At 53.1% G+C, this 21582-nt stretch overlaps 1 protein-coding gene across 1 annotated transcript; it reads right to left on the reverse strand.

Moving 5' to 3' along the window:
- Positions 1-4318: 4318 nt before the first annotated feature.
- Positions 4319-21235, reverse strand: LOC144949076 (RAC-alpha serine/threonine-protein kinase-like). The gene is made up of 14 exons (XM_078878905.1): positions 21031-21235; positions 14554-14668; positions 13918-14043; positions 12433-12544; positions 11937-12084; positions 11187-11318; positions 10947-11012; positions 9758-9826; positions 9176-9301; positions 8341-8469; positions 7415-7629; positions 6322-6409; positions 4913-5015; positions 4319-4607 (listed from the first exon to the last, which is right to left on the reverse strand). Exons 2-14 carry the CDS (start codon positions 14597-14599, stop codon positions 4528-4530), a joined length of 1440 nt encoding a protein of 479 aa, XP_078735031.1. The 5' UTR covers positions 14600-14668; positions 21031-21235; the 3' UTR covers positions 4319-4527.
- Between the last annotated feature and the right edge of the window lie 347 nt (positions 21236-21582).

A 21582-nucleotide genomic window follows, 5' to 3' on the forward strand; every position in this document is an offset into this window, starting at 1 on the left:
GTCCCCCTCCATCCCTCCCGCATCTTCAGCGGCACCATCAACGCCGATGGCCTGTGATGGTCACAGCCCCGTGCGCTGTCCGACCAATCCCAACACCCCCTGCTGAGCCCTTACCCCCCCCCCCCACCTCTCATGAACACGCGATCATCATCGTGGCGACCACAACAATTTTGGCTCGAGAGAGCAGCCCAAACGGCTTATTAGAAAAATGACCTGGAAATAAATTAACGCCAAAGCATGTGCGCACCACTACACACTTTACCTCCCCCCCCACCCCCCCCACGTGTGGTGGGGTGTTCCAATGCTAGCACATGGGGGGCGAGGCGAGAAGAGAGAGTTTAGTCGTCGCCGATGACCAAAACAGGAATGATCATCACCATCACCACGCCGGCGTTAATCGGCGGGCCCTCACTGTGCCATTTGTTTTGTAACGAGCGTTTGGGCTTCATGTGGGTGGGAGGACCAGAGCCACGTTAGGCCAACACGGGGGGGGGGGGGGGGGGGGAGGAGGAGGAATTTGAAAACAGAATTAAATCTAGGCCACGCACGTCAATCGCGGTGTCGCAAGGAGAAAAATGGAGATTCCCCGTCCAAGCGCTGCCGTGGGCGCACAAAATGAAAACGGCATCACCTTTGGTTTCTTCTTCTTCCGAAATGCGACTTCCTTAAGCCGTCGCATTTTTCGCACTCAGCGTCCGCCTCCGTGCGACGCGCCGAAAAAAAGGCAAACCCCCCCCCCCCCCCCCCCAGTGCAGTGGAATTGAGCCGTGGGCGGTGGCTCAGAGCGAGCCGGCGGAATGATTCGGCGGAGGAATGAGTCACGAGGAATGAGTCACGAGGAATGAGCCACGGAGGAGAAAGGGCAGAGTGAATATCCAACCCGAACGAGGAGGTGCGGACGAGTGCGCGCCGGTGAAACGTTTGACCTTTTTTTTCCGAGACTAATTTTAGCTGCACAATTTTTTTAAAGGCAGAGAAGATCCCCCCCCCCACACCCACCCACCCCCCACGCAACCCAAACAAGCAGCTCTTTACCCTGTAGCTTACACACCCGCGCACACCGCCGTGTGCCCTCGCGCAGTCAAAAAAACAAACGAGCTACCGAGAACACGGCCTTTCAAAGTGACGTTAAGAAGCACTCCCCCCCCCATCGCGCTCTGCAGCAGCTCGTATGAAAATCGGGGCAAGTCCACACTGCAGCGTGAACGTCAAATAATAAAAAAGTGTCTTTGTTATTTAACTAAACGGGGCCCCCCCCCCGCCTCGGAGCCCCCATGCGTCCACGCATGCAAGAGGCAAGCCGTGTGGAGCGTTTTTGACTTGGTTCTTCATTACAAAAGAAAATATAAAACACGGAGCGGGGAAAGAAAATAAGTTAAAGTAGAAAAGCGACCGCGAGACATGGGGGGGGGAGGGGCGGTGGGGGGGTAGCTAACCGTCCAATCAGAGACTGGCACCCCAAAATGCGCCGCAGCATTCGTCCGTTTGCCTAGACGGCGACCTTCGCGTACAAGTTGCGCTCGCCAATCGTCAGCCACGATCAAATCCGCTGCTGGATGACGACCTCCCCTCGAGGCGTCGCAGTCTCTCGCACGATCCTGCGCAAACACGCACACAGTACTTCGTCTCCGTGGCAGACATCGACATCGCAGGACCACAGCAACAACAATAACTGGTGAAGGCATGGGGGAGGCCTTCATCCAGCAGTGGATCCATCAGGGCCTGACGATGTTGTATTTGGGGAGAGCTGCGGAGCGTTGCGTTTGCGGCCTTAACGATGCCAACAGCAGCTGCTGCGGCTCCGCGCGTCCCATTATAAACGCATTTGTCCTCAAAAGTAATCGATGGCGGATGATAACGTTACACCTTCCGAGCCGCGCAAGGCATCGTCACAGGGAGAGGAGGCGACTTCACGGTGTGACGTCGTCGCACGGGCCGAAAGGGCCTCAAGCCCTCCTAGTGACGCTTTATCTGCACTCGTGCGCAAACGGTCTTTGGGCAAACCCCTTTGGGGAAAAAAGTGGTCGGTTTTCTCCAGAGCCAGTCCCGATAAATAGCAATCCAAAACTTGGGTCTAAATTTCCGGTTAAATTATATAAATCTTTCACGAGGGTTATCGTGACCGCATTTTTACACACGGAAAGAAGGCCAAAAATGCATTCGACCTTAAGAGTTGGAAAACACTAAAAGAGACTTTAGAGTTACGGTCGGGCGGGTCATTGGCACACGAGTGACATTCCTCCCAATCGTACTTCGGCTGCTTATCTACTGGCAGGAAAGTAGTCTCCATTCGGCATGATCTCCACGACACAAAGCCATCACTGTGGTCACAGCCCCGGGTCACGCAGCCTGGGGACACACGCAAACCCTCGCACGTAGCCGCTAACCTCGCGAGCGGAGCCGGCCTTTTGACGGTAATTAACGAAACCTACGGATGCCGCCACGGCGCGACGGTCATCACGCCGGGACAACCCAGAGGAGGATCGCTGGTGCACAATCCTGAATGGGAAGTTGAAACCTTGGGACACCGAGTCTTAAATCCGCCCAATGATGCGCCACACAGCTTCTCGCCGCCCGGCAGTATAAACGGGCACGCCGCAGCCGCCACTATCGGCAAGGGGTGCGCGGGCGGTGGGGGTTCGGCGTGGGCGCTCCGGTGTGAAAGAGTAGGCCAACGGACACCGCTTGAGGAGAGGAAGGGGATCACGCTTCTAGGGGCTCCATCGAGCTGCAGGTCCCCGACACGCCAGCAGTGGCTGCGGCAGAGTGGACTCTAGCCGCTGCTTTTTTAACCGAGACCTCTTTTTATACGAGACACATTCGAATCTCGCGACCCCGGCCGGAGGGGTCAACGGCGGCGGCAGCAACGGCCATCGTGACCGCCCCCACCAGCGCATCCCCCCCCCACCCCTACAGCAACTCATAAAAATAAGCTCCGAGCCACGGGCTGCATTTAGTGATATATATATACTGTATACAGATATAACTTTTGTATATTTATATAGTTACGCACGCAACGTCACAGATTAACTCTAATGTATAAAATTAGGATTTTTTTTTCGTGTTCTCCCGCCTCTTTTTTCTTTTGCTACGACAACTTGATGCGGCGAACGTCATCCGGTGGACGCGACCGTCAGAGCGCAGAGGCTCGGCCTTTCGAAGGCTCCGTGCTCCCCCCGCCCCCGCCGTAGTGTTTACAAAAAAAACAAACAAAAAGTTCAACGCTCGCGCAAAGCGCGCCGAACGGTGCCGACGTCGTAACGCGCGGCGTCGTTAACGGTATTGTTCGCGTGATGGCGGGGGGGGGGGGCGGGCGGGGGGGAAGACCGGGGGGGCGGGGGGGCCGTTGCCACAGTGGGGTTTCTACCAGGGGGCACCTGGCAGGGTACGGGACCCTTGAATTAACAGCAGTGCACCCCTGCCCCCCCGACTGTCCCCACCCCCCCCCCCCCCTTCATCAAGTGCCCCTCAATTCAGAGACAACTTCTTGGGATGCTTGGGAGGCACTGGAGTTCAAGTTGACGAGGTGGCGGCGACTCGCAAACGCAAAACCTCTCCCACCCCCCACACCTCCTGTATGCCGCCATCTCTTCCTTCCTTCTGACAGATTCCACCAGCGGCTGCACGGTCGACACCGGAACCCCCCCCCCCCCCCACCAAAGCCACCCACATCCCCCCCCCCCAACCCAGGGACCGGACCTCTCAGTCAGATCCAACTCGCCACGGTTTGCATTGAGTGTGCGGAGGGGCGTGGGAAACCCCCACTACAGTGAGATAGTCGCGCTTGCCTGCTCGGTGGCCCCCCCCCCACCACCCCCGGCCCCCCTCCCCCATGCAGACGACCGTGTGCTAGAATCGCCACTGTGGTTGTGCGAGCGGTGGCTGTGGAAGGAGCGCGGTCGCGTCAATGGGAAAGCACGGGGTGTCGTTTTTTCTTGTCGTCGTTTTTGGAAGAACTCTTGTTGTCGCGCACGCTGCCTACCCACACGGCACAAAACCACCGTCTGCTCTGCGATTTGTCCACGCGTCAAATCGTGCCACCACCGCCGCCGCCATTTCCACAACCCTGGGGGGGATGGGGGGGGCTCAATTTCCCAGTGCCCACCGACCAGTTAAAAAAAATAACACAAAAAACACAAGTGCCGTGTAAAAGTTAAAAAAACAAAAAAATAAAAAAAACGAAAACCGAACACAGCCTCGTGCGGACAACCGTTTTCCCCGACGGGCGCCTGGGACGAACCTCCGCGGCAAATGGTGCCACGATTGCCCCACCCCCCCATACCCACCGCGCCCACCTCACCCTCAACTGTCGTCATCCCCAGGTCACCCCCGCCCCCCCCCCCCGCCAGCTGCCCCGTCCGGCACGGCGTGGGTATTTACGGCATTCCGTGGTGTCGACGACGGGGGCGTAGATGGCAGGGTGGGTCGGTGCGGTTTGGCCGAGTGGGGGCGGGAGGGTGGGGAGGTGTGGTCGCAGGCGAGGAGCCGGCAAGATCCCGGTGTGTGCCGTGCTGCCGGGCGCCGGCTCTACTGGTTGCCGCTGGCCGAGTAGGAGAACTGGGGGAAGTGGGGTCGCCGCTCGTTGTCGAGGGACTCCATGCTGTCGTCTGCGGAGGTGGGGAGAGGGCAGGGGGGTGGTGGTGGAGGGGTTTAGAGACACATACACGGGCACGGTGGCAGTGCTGGTGGTGGTAGATGTGGTGGTGTTGTCACTCATAACAGCTGGGCAGCGTAATGTTGACGATGGTGGTGGTGGAGAAAATGGCGCCGGTGACGACGACGACGACGACGATGCCACTCACGTCGGTCTGGCGGCATGCTGGCGGCGATGACGATAGTAAAGCCCGGTGGGAATTAAGTGGCGATAATGGTGGCAATGGTGGCAATGGTGGTGATGAAGGTGCTTACTCACATCGGTCTGGCGGCGTGATAGTGATGGTCTGTGCCGTGAACTCCTCGTCGAAATACCGCGTGTCCGTTTCCGACGTCACGTGCGGCTTGAAGGGGGGCGGCAGCTACACGGGGTGAGTGGGGGGGGGGGGCGACAGAGCGACACGTGCACGTGCCTTAATACGTTGGCGTACGTGCGCCGTGTGCGCGCGAGTACAATACCAAACACGAGTGTGTGTTTATGTGTGGGGAGCGGTAGCGTCGGTGTAGCACTGCGAACCTGGCCCCCCAAGTTCAACTCCCGCCGATGGCCAACGTCAGTAACAATTGTGTGAACTGGTCCTGGGCCTCCCCTAGGTCGACTCGGCCTCAAATGAGTACCTGGTGCAGTGTGTAAATATCGCCACGACAAAGACAAAAGCAGCCGGGCGTGGTGCTGGCCACCCACTCCCGTGCGCCATGCCGGCCTTAATTCGATGCTCACTAACAAGCACTTGCCCCAGGTCGTCTGTTAAAGACAATAAAAAAAGAGGGATCTTACTCTTTAAAACACGTTCCTTCGGAGTGGGCAGGTACAGCACATTCGTGCACGACAGAAAGCTCGCGGTCACGTGACGCACTTCAACCAATCCGGGAAGCGTACTACATGTTTGGGAGGGGCTATGCACGACAGACAAATAATCCCTGGTGAGCAGTGTGGAACTGTTGTTCCTACCTATAAACGGGCAGTAACCGTAACCTCTACAATATTCATCGAAGCGTTATAGTTTTCCTCGCTTCTACCGATTTCTACGCAAGTTCCACCTCGTCCGTATGCGCCAGTCTCATCCACTTCTACACCAGACAGGCTCCCGTGTGCAGCCAACCTCCATGCCTGGCGATCAACGTCAAGAGCCGCCCCCCCCCCCTTGGGGTGCACGGCAAATTGGGGAAACCGCCCCGGGCCCCACGCTCTGGGGGGCCCAGGCTTTTGACGTCACGGTGTCAAGATGTAATACTTCCGCAGGGCCCACGCGGTGAGATTTGCCCCGGGCCCAGCACGCTCACCCCCCCCCCCCCCACCACCCACTGGCGAAAGTGACCACAACCTGCCCTCCAGAGACATGTTAGCGACTAAGACTATACCGTAAACTAGCAACGAGTGACCCCTGTTGCCAGTCCCGGCGGTGGATTCGTGGCCTTCCCTTTGGGCCGCTGCGGATGGAGCAGCTTTGTCGTCTGGCTCGGCAAGACGAACAGACCATAAAAATAGCAATAAATCTGTACCGTACGTCTCATTTGCTCCGTCCAGTTCTGTAGCAAGAGTTTCATTTGTCCGGTCTAGCTCGTTCGAGAGGAGCAATAGGAGCGATAGCAAGCCACGATCGATGCCGACGATGACCTAACGCCCGGCCCCGACGCGACCGCACGGTTCTGGCCGCCCGCACCGACCTTGCGCTCGTAAACATCCTGCCAGTTGGTGCCGGCAAAGAAGCTGTGCCTCATGATCTCCTTGGCGTCATCGGGTCCTCCTCCGAGCCTGCGCGGCACCGCACACACGCCACACCGAGGGGGTCACCGCACCGAAAAACACCGCGAGGTCACCGCACTGAACACGCGCCGCACCGCAAAATAAAATACCGGCTACTTGTTCGAATGGCATCTACCCCATAACTATCTGGGGGCAACGGCAAGTTGTTACAAACCACACCACCCGAGTACGATTCACAACCACTGCTGACAAGATAGAAGAGTGATACCTGAACGTAGATATTACGCGGCTAAATACCGCGTACATATACATATATGTACATATATGCGGTATTTGAGAACGATTCTTTAATGCCGCTCTAGAAATTATTATGATTAAATCGGCTCCATGCCGTCTGAATTCACTCGCACACGGTCAGACGCGGGATGTCGTCCGTGTAGCGATTCGTGCTACTCGGCAGGCGGCTGTGGTGCGATTTCGCTTTGTGTGCCCACTTTTTTTTGGGAAGACATCTACTCCCGCATGGAACCTGCACCAGGAGCACCGTGCAAACAGCAGCCGAGGGCGGAGACAACTGCTCAACCAGCCGCCAGGAGGCTACACGTGGGCATGTTCGTCTCGGGTGTCAGACTCGGAATCTTCAGCAGAACACTTAGCGATAACTGGAGCAATCCTACGAGCTGTAAAAGCTCTTTTCACAGATGTCCAGTAAGGGCCGGTACAGAACGTTACCACAACAAACAATTTTAAAAAACACGATCGAGTGTAAAGTATTAGGAAAGGTAAGCAAAGCACTCATTTTTTTTTACACTAGTTTATTTTAGAAGGTAAAGCTCACCGAACTATTTGCTTCTTTATTAGAAGAGAGCTGGACATGTAAACGACAGCTCAACAAAGCGGCTCAACAATCACGTGGAGATTCATACAGCAGCTGAATAAGTCAGCCCAGCCCCTGGACGGCCTCAAACGGTGGGCACCCCCCCCATCCATGCCCTCTATGCGGCGACGACGAGGTCAGGGCCCCCCTCCCGCCTCGGCGTGCCATGGGGCCACCTCTTTTTGGGGTCCTTGAGCAGCAGGCCGGAGAGCAGGGCCTTGGCGTCGTTGGAGAGCGTCCGCGGGAAGCGGATGTCCTCCATGAGGATGAGCTCAAACAGCTTCTCGTGGTCCTGGTTGTAGAAGGGCAGGCGGCCGCACATCATCTCGTACATGACCACGCCCAGGCCCCACCAGTCCACCGCTCGCCCGTAGTCATTGTCCTCCAGCACCTGGGGGGATGAAGCAAGGCGAGTTGGGGTGGTGGTGGGGATTGAGGGGGGGGGGGGGGTAAGAGATAGGAACACACACAGCAAGGCAAGAGTGTTGAGAGGGGGGGTTAGGAAGGAGAGTTGAGGATGCACACACACAGTAAGGGGGAGAGAGGGTTAGGACTGAGGTTATAATTGGGAATAGGGTTACATGACTGGAATTAGGGTTAGGAGGTAGAGTTAGGATTCGCATGCACACCCATAACACGAGAGATAATTAGGGTTAGGGGTAGGAGCAGGGATAGGGACAGATAAATCTGGACCGAAAGACACGGGGACAGATACAGGGGAAGATAGACGCGTGGATAAACAATGCCACGGATACATGGAAACATTAATGTACGGGGGAGACAATGCCAATAGAACACTGGGGGACACCGAGACAGACAGACCTTGGGGACATGGCGACACGGAAATAAGGAAGCCCAGAGACATGGGGATGAAGATTGCTCAAGAACACGGCAACCTGATGACACAAGAGACGCATGCGGACGTGAAAAACACGGGGACACTGAGACACGGTTGCATGGTCACACGGAGACACGAGACTTGCTGGCACAGGAACACGACGACACGAACACAAGTGAGCGGTGACATGGAGACTCGGGGGCAAAAATAACTCGGACAAACAGGCTGTTGGCGGGGGGGGGGGGGGGGGGTCCAGTGACACACCTCTGGCGCCAGGTACTCGGGTGTGCCACAGAAGGTCTTCATGGTGGCGCCGTCCGTGATGCCCTCTTTGCACAGCCCAAAGTCGGTGATCTTAATGTGTCCGTCCTTGTCCAGCATCAGATTCTCAAGCTTCAGCATCGGGGGTTGGAGGGGGGGTGAAGCGGACAGAGGAGGAGATTGTGAGCAGGTGCCCAACCGAGAAAGGAATCAAAGTTTCAGCCCCCAAACTAAAATAAAAAAAATCAAGTGGGACCGTTTCGATTTAAAGCTTTCGTGACTGCAGGGATTCATCTTCTTGGTTCTTTCGGTAAAGTCACGTACAATGGAAATAATAAAATAATCATTTCTCGACAGACATGTTCTCCACCTGAGGACTGCTGCTTGCGATGTGGCTTACCGAAAGATCCAAGAAGAAGATCAAGTGAGACCGGTTTTATTTGATTTCGCTGTAAAAGTAGCGTGGACCCGCGGCACTGCATCCGGTTTTACTCCGCCTGCTGCTGTGAACCGGGAAAACCTGCCCCATCGTGTCCTGGAGACACCGAGCGAGCGGACCCAGCGGCGAACACTGACGCCGGTTCGGTCTTCAAATTCCCCGCCGGCGTGCCGACACGACCTCCCTCCGCTGGCTTAAGGACGCCGGAAGCGCTTTAATAAAAACGTTGCACGTGTGAGGACACCAAGGCCCTCGTGCGAATCCACTGCTAGGCGGCAGCACGGCAAACTCCACCGCTGACGAGTGTGCCCCAAACAGAGCGGTGCGCGGAGATATCCGTCCAGGAAATCGTCACGGCCCAAAAGGCCGAGGGACGAGAATGAGGAGGGAGTAGGTCACCTTGAGGTCCCGATAGACGACGTTCTTCTCGGTGTGGAGGTAATCGAGCGCCGATACAATCTCGGCGCCGTAGAACCGCGTGCGCTCTTCCGAGAACACGCGCTCGCGTGACAGGTGGAAGAACAGCTGTGGGGTTGGGCGGCGCAGAGCACAAAAGGCACGTAGCACACACACACACTGCAGGATTAGCGCTCCCACACATCACTCGTGCACTACACTGCTGCTGGGGGAATTGCCGTTACCGAACTCCTATGAAGGACAGCACGGCACACGAGGGAGTGTGGGGTGTGGACAGCACCATGCTCGGCCACATTAGTGTCTGCCCAGTGCCGATGATTTAATACGACACCATGAGATCGTTTAAGGCCGAACCAAATCGGGAAGAGGACACAGAACCGTTTCAGATTTTCATCGCCGATATTGGCCACGGGCACGAAACGAACGAGAGTCCCCGCGCGATCGTGGCGCAGTGTGGTGGTAGCCGTGCTGCCGCTCCCCAACGGCACTCGTACATCAAGCGCACGCACACCGCGCACGCGCACCGCGCACGCACGCACACCACACACACCGCAGGAGCCTCACCTCCCCGCCGTTGACGTACTCCATGACAAAGCACAGGCGGTCGTGCGTCTGGAAGGAATACTTGAGCGACTGCATGGTGAAGGGGGGGGGGGGGGGAACCAACACACAATGAGGGCACGGATACACCGAGGCCCAGGCGCCAGGCTTTAAAAGGAGGGGGAGGTGACATTGGACAAGGTGCTGCACAGCCACCTCACCTTACCGCAGGGGTGAGGCCAGCCACGCTGTTCCACAACAGCCACACGCACACTCCAGTGGACGTCACTACCTACAGCGCGGTATTAACACATTCCTGCAGAGGGAGCTGGTAGGAACGTTGGGTTGCTCGGTCAATGGCCAGGGTCAACGGCGGCGTGGTGTATTCCGCAAATATGGCCGACTGTGAGGGCGGGCACAAGCCGGCGTGAGTAGGTTAAACGTTGAGTTTTATAAGGGCACCACGGGGTGACCAGCCCCTCCCCACCCAATCCCCTGTGGACCGGTGTAACCAGGAGGTTTCTACCAGTAAGAAAGCACTGCAGTCGTGCGGCAGTGATATCGCTGACGGTGTGCATGGAAGTCACGCGAGCCTTTTATTCTTATCGCCGAAGTGTCACAACAGTTGTGCGGAACAAAACAGGAAACGGCCAACGTGTGTAGCTACTGGAGGAAGAGCCGTGGACTATTTTTTTAAACACTTTGCAACTGTGGGTTGAAAGAGTTCACGCATCAGCTGTCCATCCTTGTTGTAAAAGGGGGCACAATGAATGATTACTGCGCGATTGTTCACAGCGTCGTACAGGCAGCTTTAGAGAATAAAAAAAAACACAACACACATTTTAATGTTGGACGAGCCCTCGGATTCGAAAGCTGCGAGCTCCATGGTGCCAAGATGTCAACAAGCTCGCCTAATATACAGGAGGTTTTGGGTTCTATCCTGACCCCGACACCTGCTGCGCGTCTCTCTCCCCTCCCGCCCCCGCCCTGGTGAACATGGATTTTTCTCTGGGTCCTCCAGTTTTTCCCTCCACATTTAAATCAATGTGCGTTCAGTGCATTTGGCTGCTATAAATTACCACGCGATAAGCCACTTCGTTGAGCTAACAATTGTGGCCACGTCGCTTCCGAAAGAGCGCTGTATAGCTCAGCGGGCCTGATCTGGTAACAAAAAAGTTTTGCTGATCGTTTAAATGGTTTAAAGTTTCCATACCGTGAGAAATGGGTGTCGGCAGCTTTGAAGCACTCGGTTCTCCGTGAGAGTGTGCGCCACCTCGTCCTAACGAGCACCCGCACACAGGCGACACCCGTCAACCGCACGACACGGAAAACACGGAATCTACAACCGCACGACACGGAAAACATAAAGTCTACAACTGCACGACACAGAAAACACCGAGTCTACAACCGCACAACACAGAAAACACCGCGTCTACGAGGGGCCCACGCGCACCTTGGCCACGATGACTTCCTTCTTGAGGATCTTCATGGCGTAGTACTTCCCCGTCGCCTTCTCCCGCACCAGTATCACCTTGCCGAACGTGCCCTTCCCCAGCAGCTTCAGGTAGTCGAAGTCGTTCATCGTCTGCCCAACACCAACACAAGACACGCAGGAGGTCAGCATGCCAGCAGCGTGCTTCGAGCTGATGTACATTTCGGTGTGCTACCGATTGAGCTACTGAGCGAAAACGCTATAGATGGGACCATGTGCAGAAGCGTGTGTGTGTATGCGCACATGCATGTGTGTTCATGTATTTACGTGTGCCTAGGTGTGCATTCTTACGTGCGCACACTTGAGTGCGTATGAACGTGCGTGCATATTACGTCTATGTGCGCGTGCCTTCGGATACATATGCACTTGCGTGCGTGCGCTTGCGTAGGTACGTGCGTATGTATGTGTCTGCGCGCATGTGCAGTGTCGACATTCATTAAGCGCTCGTGCTGTTCCCCAATATAGTTTGCATGCACGTTGAACTTCTTTCGCACCTTACGAAGCCAACCGCGCTAAATCGGAGGTGCGAGGGAAGGACAACCAAACACAAAAAGCAGTTCTACAGAAATGAGTTTTCAATCTCGTGTATAGCTCCAGTCAGCAGATTCCTATCAATCTCCCGTAAAGGCTAAATAGGGGATCATCGTCTTTGTGCGTGTGTGCGTGTGTGCGTGTGTGCGTGTGTGCGTGTGTGCGTGTGTGCGTGTGTACCACGCGTGGCTTGGGCCGTGTGCTGCAGGTCTCCATGCCCTCGGTGCACGGGCCCTCGCTGGGTTGGCTTGCCGTCACGTCCATCCTCTCCTCCTCCTGCTGCGCCAGCCGGTCAGCCACCGTCTGTATCGCCCGCATCCACTCCTCCCTGGCGCAGCGGCGGTGGGCGGCGCGGGGTGCGGCACGCGCATGCGGAAAACGGGGCGACCGCCCACCCAGTTAGAAACACGGACCGCAAAAAAACCCCACAAATATCCGAATGCGCAAGCGAGTTAACGCGAGCGCGCGTTCGAGCCAACGAGTGAACGTTTGCGCGGGCAAGCCAACGGGCGTGCGGCCACGTGCGTCGCCTTCTCGGTGTTTCACCAAGCGAGCGACTGCGTGCGCGAGCACACACGCCACGCGACCAAGCGAGCGGGTCGCGACGCGAGGGAGTAGGCGAGCGCGTGTGCGAGTCGGCGCACATTTGGAGAGAATGAGCGGGCGGAGCGCCTACCGCTCATCTGGCGTGTCGACGTGGAACGTGCGCTCGATGACGGTCGTCCACTGCAGGCAGCGGATGATGAAGGTGTTCGGCCGCGGCCGCTCCGTCTTCATCAGCTGGCACTCTGCGAGCACACGAGCACACGGCCACACGGCCACGCGCCGGTCAGAGGGCGCCTCTTTCCACCGGCACCACGTGCCACAACACCCGTTTCGACACACGCCGCACCGGCAGATATCCTACGACAACTGTGAGGGAACCGATGGCCCCCCGCAACTTCGTTCAGTACAGGAACCACTCCCACACGGGAGAACCGATACTTCGAATGGCCCGTAGAAGATACCCGTCCGTCACGCGCTTCTACCTGGGACCTGCAACCCGACACGAACGCAGTAACAAAAGAAAACCCGGTGCGGGCATCGCATCGGCACGACGAAGGTGACCCCTGACGACGATTGCTCTCGTTGTCACTGCACTAAGCCCAAGTGCGTATTCGTGCACGATGCTGCAAAAGGGATTTGAAAGGGAAACCCGGATGAGGCAGTTGCCAGACACTCACGATGCACATGGGCAGGTAGGTAACCCAGGTCGCTGGCATCCAAAGTTTGCTTGGCAGTTAAAAATCAACCAATTTAATGAATCGTCACGACTTCGGGGTGTCCATTCGAGTAAGGATTTAATCTTCCGCTTCGTTTTGTCTGGACTCGCATTTGTACTCTGCGCCTCATATCAGAGGTCACAAACGGGTACGGTCGCAATCGGGTACCCGTACCCGATTGCGACCTCTGGGATGAAGCCCTGTTGCAGGCGCGGGTGGGTTGATTCTAGGAACTTGAATTGTGAGAAGAGACAAGACGCTGGGAAATGAGTGACAAACGGCTACTCACCAGTGACTCACGGCCTACCCGTACCCGGCCACACCAGGGTCGCAAACGGGTACCCGATTGCGACCTCTGCCTCATATGCACATCTTCTCTGCGCTGGCCGTGCCGTTGCATCGATATTGCAAGGCTTCGTTTGCGCCGTGACGAATGTGTATTCACTCATCGGTGACATCTTGGGAGCAGGAGCCTCGCAGTGGTCAGGGCATTGCGCTAGGAACCTGGTGACCTGTGTTCGATTCCCGAACACGGCTGACATCCTGGGCTGTTATAAATTTCGATTTAAAGCTTTCGTGACTGCAGGGATTCATCTTCTTGGTTCTTTCGGTAAAGTCACGTGACTCATAAATTGAACGAATGTCTGGGCTGTGCAGGAGAAGGCCGATAGGGCAGCATTAACAGATACGTTTAGAAGCAGGCAACAACCACCACCCCTTCCGTTGCGATTCCACAAATTGTCCCTATACGGTTCAAGAAAAAAGTAACTTTTTTTTAACCACACATCGCGGTGAATGAATGTCGCACCGCACTAGCGACAGCTGGAGGGGGGGCCCTGCCTGCAGTCAAGGGCACCGGCGGAAGCGATTTGGCATGTGGCGCAGCGCCGGCAACTCACTGGCCACGGAGAAGTTGTTCAAGGGGTCTTGCTGCTCCGCCACCTGAGGCTTCTCCTTGTAGCCGATGAAGGAGCCGTCTGCCTTCAGGAGGAAGTAGCGTGCGCGCCATGTCTTGATGTACTCTCCTGCACGGCGGACAGCGTGGGGAACATGCGCACGCGCGAACACGTACACACACACGCGAGTCAAGCTCCAGGCTCATCCTCCCCGCATACGATATAATTTCACAATTTGATACAATATCAACTTTTGCAATACAAATGAAACTAAACTATAAAAAAAAAAATTATTTTACCAGGCGAGGCCCACTAAAGCCATGTAGCTCTTTTTCAGACGCGACCTGGCCACAAATGATACCTCATGGACAAATTTACAGAAGCCAAACACTCTAAACGTACGTTCATTGTAAAACGTGGGAGAGAAAAACCGGAGGACCCAGAAAAAAATCCACATGACCACAGGGTGGGGATCGAACCGAAGACCTTCTGTACACCAGGCGAGGTAGTTAACACCTTGCCACCACAATATCAGCTTCCAATACATTTTTAAAACACGTAGCCTTTCGTGACCGACATTACGATTTGTAACTTTTTTTGGTGCAACATCGGGTTTTGGACCCCACCTCGCCAACTCACCTCTCTTCTGCAGCCATCCCTCCTTCACGATGCCGACCTCAGTCATGGTTGGGAGGCGCCGGGCCGCGCGGCAACCGCCCCCGTCAACGCGCCGTACCGCCGATCACGCGCAAATCTACGGGTTGGTGGCGGCGCACAAGGAAACAAACGAATGCAGCTATACAACAACAACAAAAAAACAACAAAAACAACAACCGCCATTCGCCACCAAGTGGTGGGGATGTCACCACGGCGTCTGTGCACTTCAAGGCCACGTGAAGTGTCGAACGCCCGCTGGTAGGTCGTCACGGGGACAGACCCGGGCGCCGTAGATTGACCGAATGAGATAACTGGCCGATGCACCACCTGTGCCTCGCCTTCGTGCGCCTACTCGCTGCGTTTCAGCCACCCTGGGGCTCCGCTCATTGGTCGCAAGTGTCGCTCCTGTGCCCCCACACACAACCAACCATTGCATACGCACATACATGCATAGAGAGGCCATACATTTTTAAGAAGCTCACCCATGACACATGGTTATCTAGAGGCCCCTCCCATCAGCACTGCCCACTTAAAAAAACTGCACACCCACTAAACTCCCAGCCCCCACCACCCACAGTCATTGGCCTCACTGCTCGTCACAACGGTGTTCCCTAGCTGTTCAAAGGCCCCAACCCCCACTGCCCTGTATCACGCGTTCAAGCAAGAAGCCAGAAAATGTTAAATGTGGAAGAAAAAAAAATCGTGATTTTCACGATTGCTTCAGGAATAAAACGAGACAGACTTTCAAAAACTATACTGGCCAAACCAGGACCTTTGGTAGCTTTACATATATGAATAAACACACACATAGTATATGCACACAAACATGTACATTAGGTGTGCAAAGGGGGCACAGCGGTTTGAAGGTTTTATCTTAAATCTAATATCAACCCCACTCAAGGGGGTATCACAAAATCGTACAAAAACTAAATCTAAGATAAAAATCGGGTAAAACATACAGTACAATGAAATGCACTTAAGGGAAAGCAACGAGGAAGCAAGCGAGTCTTTGCATTCCCTCCGAAAACACACGGAGACACGGAGTGCACCAGCTTGTCACGGGCAAGGACAACCCGTTCAATTGCTGGCTACCACCATCACCAGTGGCAGATGATACCCAAACCTAAACCAAAGCTCAACTATTTTTATTTTACAAGGCAAGGTCTACCGAGCACTTTGAGAAGCAACCTGACCCTCACAAATTATAGCTCAACAAAGTGGCTCATCATCACGTGGAGATTGATCGGAGCAAAATAATCCAGAAACACGTTTTTAAAATGTGGATGGAAAAACCGGACCCAGAGAAAAATCCGTGTGACTACGGGGAGAGAGACACGCAAACTGCAAATATACAACGAGCATCAGGGTCTGGACTGAACCCATGACCTTTTGCATAATTAGGCGAGGAAGCTAACATCTTACCGCCGTGGCAACCGCGTTCATAGTTGGAGTTTGTGGTGTCTCTCTCCCCGTGGTCGCGTGGATTTTTCTCCGGGTCCTCCTGTTTTTCCCCTCCAAATTTAGAATCACCATCACGCGTTCTAGATTATTTAGCTGCTATACATTTTTCAGATAAGCCACTTGATTGAACTATCGTTTGTGGCCAGGTCGCTTCCGAAAAAAAAGATCATGCACCATCGGCGATGAAACACCACACCGTTAATTGAGAGCCCACGAGCAGCGCATACATCTCCCAACCTGCTGTTAATAACGATATAAATGATGGCATGTAGCTCCCAATCACTCCCAACGATCAAATATAGTTATGCACTCACCGACATTCAAGTCACCTAATAATATTACTTTCCTCGAGTGACCTTGGCCAACCTGTCAGAGAAGGCAACAGGAGACTCGGCCTTGCCCGTGTCCCTCCACGGATGTTCATTTTCTTAGTGGCAGCGTAGGAAAACCACCACCCATTCATTGCCCGCCGTTGCTCGGGATGTGTGCCCACAACAGCCTGGCAACGGTCTAAAAGGAGCAACAGCCGACCGCATAAAAAAAAACACCCGCAAACCCAACATAGGTCACATCAATGACACGGGCAAGGCTGGGTCCCCTACTGCTTTCTCTCGCAGATCTCACACCTGACGGTGAATGGAGAAGCGAGATACTCAGCAGGTGTCAACTAACATGCCGAAGATAATGGAAGGAAGACTTAGAAGGTGTGGGCTCTTGCTTTAGAACAGACAAAGAAGTAGATGCAAATAGAGGATATGGAGATCATAGAGACCCACAAACAAGAGATCCATAAACCAAAAAAAAAAATCACTGATAAACTCACACACACACAGAGACCCGTAGATTAGGACTGTGGAGATGCCACCAGGGCAGGGCAGGGAGCAGAGGGTGAGATGCAAGGATGCGGTGGAACGAGATGCGAGGGCAGTGGATGCGAGGCGGCGGCACAGAATACATGTGTGCGGAAATAAAATGTGAGCAGCTAGCCAAGAAGACGTGAAACTGGACAGCGTTCACTTTTTGTAAGGAGTGGGTTGCCAAGAAAAATGCATAAGCAAGCTACCAGCATCGCAATTGTTTCCAGTGCAAATACTGTACCGGTGACAGGACCGAGACCATCTCCTACGGCTTGAGAACCTTGTTTAAAAAAATTACTGGCAGATAAATAAAATAAAATAACACAGATTCCAACCGAGGATATCCCAGCGGTGCGAGCTCGGCGTCTCCGATGGAGACACTACGAGGACAGGAAGCCTGAGAGACACGAGAGGTGGGACTGCTGACAAGGCTCAGCTCTGGTGCAGAGTGCGTCACAGCCACACAGTGGTCTGGCTACTGCACAACAATATATAATCATGTACGCGGTATAACATAAACTCCGGTATATTAAGGGTCCTCAGAATACCAGGCTAATTTCAGGATGCCCCGGTATACCCATATTCTTAAACGGAACTCCGTTATGATCAAATTAAGGCCAGTCACAACTTGGAATGTTACGTGTGTTCAACGATTCACATTACAACCATCAAAACAAATGGTGTAACATCATTCAAAAAAGGCATGAAGAAATATTTCGATTTAAAGCTTTCGTGACTGCAGGGATTCATCTTGTTGGTTCTTTCGGTAAAGTCACGTAGAAGGGAAATAATACAAATAAAACATAATAAAATAATTCTCACGACGTTTTTCGGCCACAACGGCTGCTACTTGCGTTGTGGCCGAAACGTCGTGAGAATTATTTTATGTTTTATTTTTATTATTTCATTATTTCCCTTCTACGTGACTTTACCGAAAGAACCAAGAAGTATGAAGAAATGTTCTAAAAACCATAACCTAAAACTTTACCTGCAGTCGTTACGTACAGCGGTTGCAGTACTACGCTGGGGCTGCTGCCTCGGCACGCGCAGTTTCTGCGCAGTGTGGTAGCTACGAGCCAGCATCGTTCTGCAGCGTTCTGCAGCTTTGCGGGCGAGGAACTTTCAATGTTCAGGAGGGTCCCAAAAATACCTCGTTACATGCCGGGACACCACACATGTCGCGGCTATGCCGACTTAACGAGTGTCGTGGTCACACACCAACGATCTGTACCGCTGCTGTACCAATTGTCGCCAATGGCCTTTACTGATAAGGCACAACATTGCGCAATTAAAAATCGTGCACATTGGGGGGGGGGGGGGGCAGAAGGATGGCGGTCATACTGTCACAAGAAAATAAACTGTTCCGATGATCATAGGAAACTAAATAATGGTCAATTTAGAGGCAAAACGATCGGAAGAACGAGCTGGTTTGAGTAAAGGGGGTTTCGACTATTCACGAAAATCGGCAAGATTATTTAAAATATAACCGAATATATATTCATGAGTTCTTTGTTGTTGGTAAGATCGCGTAAACATAAACGTGTCGTTAAACCCGCCGCCACACGACAACCATTTATATTTAGGCAATCTAACCCCAAAAAAACTATTATGGATACTATTGGTAGCGAAAGCCTCCTACAACATGTTAAACAGAATATAAATAATTACCATTATACTTGGCTTTAGCAGGCTACGAAAGGCATTCATTTCAGTGGAAACATGCAGTCATCCAAACTCTGGCAAACAAACCTTAAAAAATACAAGAGAATCTGAAAATCAATTCCTAAAAACCAGGATCAGCAACAGCGAAAAGGGACAGTGACACGAAAACAATGTGAGAAGATAAGTCCGACGAGGCTTTTCACTCACCAACGCTGTTTCACAGCAAAAACGGAAGACGTTTCCTTTGGAAACCGGATTGGATAAAAAGAAGGGTTTAAATGACATATGGTAACGGTATTAACCGCTGAAAATTCAAAGACAGGCATTAAAAGCGATAGTGAATGATCTTTAGAAAAAAACGATTGGAAGAACTTTAGAAGGCTTCAAAGTGAGACTTCAAATAAATCCGAGCAAAACAAAAGTCAAGTACAAGTAGATTGAACAAAAATATAATCATATTAGGGACAACTGCAAGACCTACCGGAATATTACGTATCTGGGTCGATCATCGAAGGCAGACCGTGATCAAAACGAGGAAATAACAAGGAGAGTAAGATCAGGATTGAGTTTACTGGTCGCGTACGCTTTCAATAACGGACAAAGGTGCCTGACGAATAACTTTCGCAATGTGTGTGTATTGCCTATCAGGACATAGGGATCTTAAAAAACATGGACAATGACAAATGAGAAGATTTAAAAAGTGCGCCAAGCAAGCGTGGAGGGGAATGCTTGGAATTCCAAGAGAACGTTCAATGCCGAGACGGCCAAATAAAATTCCAAAAAACACAACACCGAATTTCGATTTAAAGCTTTCGTGACTGCAGGGATTCATCTTCTTGGTTCTTTCGGTAAAGTCACGTAGAAGGGAAATAATAAAATAATAAAAAATTCAACATAATAAAATAATTCTCACGACGTTTCGGCCACAACGCAAGCAGCCGTCCTCAGGTGAAGAATGTTTAGGAAACGTAAATTGGGCAGGATACGTCGCCATAAAGGGGTTTTGTGGGCAGTAGATGCCAAGATCACCGTGCAAGTTAGTTGGTAGGGACGAGGATTGGCTCGTGTGCAGGTTGTGAGACGATGCGTCGAGGTCATCCAGCAGCAGATAAATCGTTGACGCAGCACGACCACGCAAAACGCACTCTTGCACGGCGCAGTAACAGTCGTCACACGCCACGCACGCTCACAAACAACGATTCTGATTGTAAATGGAGATTCTGTTTAACAAACCGCTACGATGGCAATGACACACAAGCACATCCTGTATACGTGCAACCGTTATAACGCACGCACGCGCAGAAAAACAAGAATTAGGGTATTAGTGTTTAAGCAAGCAGAATAACCCCAACAATAACAATACAGATGACCAAACCCACCCCGGAATGTGCTCGATCTCGTCAGATACCAACAACCACATTTTTCAAAATCTTACCAGGTCCACAGAGCTATGCAGCTCTTTTTTCAGAAGTGACCTGGCCACAGATGATAGCTCAGCCAAGTGGCTTATCATGTGGAAACTTAGAGCAGGAGCCAAGTACTCTTGACGAGTCTCAATGTACTTGGGAAAAACCGGAGGAACCCGGAGAAAACTCCACGCGACCACGGGGAGAAAGACACACGCAAACTCCAAATATATACAGCAGCAGGCGTCATGGTCGAACCCACGACCTCTTGTATACCTGGCGAGGTAGTCAACATCTCGCCACAGCTTGGAAGCAAAGCAGAGGACTGCGCCTGCAAATTTCTGGGAGGGGTGACTACCACCATACACACACACACAGGTTGTTATCTACAGCCTGCTGGGAGGACTAACGTTATCAACAGAGGGTAGAAAACAATCCCATTATTGTACTGCACTTACATATATGCTCCCGGCGTCTATTGCACCCCCCGGCTCCACCAGGCCCGGCTAACATCAGTGATACATGAGAACCGGTGATATGGGGTTCCTCCCTTCACTACTATACACAAACACCACTTGTATACAATACACACTAGTATACACCACATGCACTTCTATATAAACTAAACTATACACTGCTATACGCTACGCGCACTGACCAGCGTGGTGAAGTATGGTCGAAACGCCCCCCCACAGGCAAGGCGGGTGGGGTGTGCCGGGAGAAGGCCCTAGTGCAGTGGATTTTGACAACACAAAGTGCCGTTCTAGAGGGTAAACAAAACGATCAACAACAACACCACCACCATCATCACAAGCGTTTAGGGTTTAGCAAAGCACAGAGGACCCCACCCACCACATCGCTCTCTCACCACCACCACACCACCCACGCCGTGGCGTGAGCCCCTCGACAGATTAGCGAGCAATTTAGAAGAAGTCACGCAGGGAGGCGAGGCTCAACGTCCCTCGCGATGTGGATATTTTAAACTCCCTCTAAGCCAGAGGGCCCGGCACAAGTAGGCCTCAGGCTTATTTTGTACCGCGGCCAGTGGGAGGCTGTTTAGAGGCGAGGCCTACCGCGTCCGTCTTTGTGTCTCTCTCTCCGCTCTCTCTCTCTCTCCCCCGCAAGCTCCTAGTCGACCCGCACCGAGCGACGCAGGAGCCGAGGACGCGGGCACAAGACGACGACGACGACGAGAAGGTGGACGAGGTGAATGAGGTTGAGTCGGAGGTGTAACAGGAGGGCCGCCTCCGCGCCCTCGCGGAGCCGAGATCTCGCGAGACTTCGCGCCTCCTCTCGCGAGATTTATACCCCTCCCCCCTTCCCCAACGCCCGCCGCGACGGACTTATGCTAATGTTAATATTCATGCAAGCGCGTCACGCGGGCTCATTTGAATATGCTAATGATGTGCGATGATGGCGTTTGCCATGCCCGATAACTAGATTTGAAGCTTTCGTGACTGCAAGGATTCATACTCTTAAGTTTTTTTCGGTAAAGTCACGTAGGTAAAAAATAAACAAAAATAAAAACGAAAAAAATTATTCTTTTATATAAATAATAAAATTATGCATAAATAATTAAGAATTATTTGATTTCTATTTTATTTTTTGCCTACGTGACTTTACCG

This window comes from Lampetra fluviatilis, chromosome 52 (assembly GCF_964198595.1).
Source record: "Lampetra fluviatilis chromosome 52, kcLamFluv1.1, whole genome shotgun sequence".
NCBI lineage: Eukaryota > Metazoa > Chordata > Hyperoartia > Petromyzontiformes > Petromyzontidae > Lampetra > Lampetra fluviatilis.

Excerpts from the sequence above, each read along its gene's own strand:
- LOC144949076 (XM_078878905.1), bottom strand. The coding sequence starts at position 14,599 with ATGACTGAGGTCGGCATCGTGAAGGAGGGATGGCTGCAGAAGAGAG. Across the intron at positions 12,545-13,917 it reads GAACAACTTCTCCGTGGCCA|AGTGCCAGCTGATGAAGACG; the intron begins GTGAGTTGCCGG and ends GTGTGCTCGCAG. Across the intron at positions 12,085-12,432 it reads GTCGACACGCCAGATGAGCG|GGAGGAGTGGATGCGGGCGA; the intron begins GTAGGCGCTCCG and ends CCGCTGCGCCAG.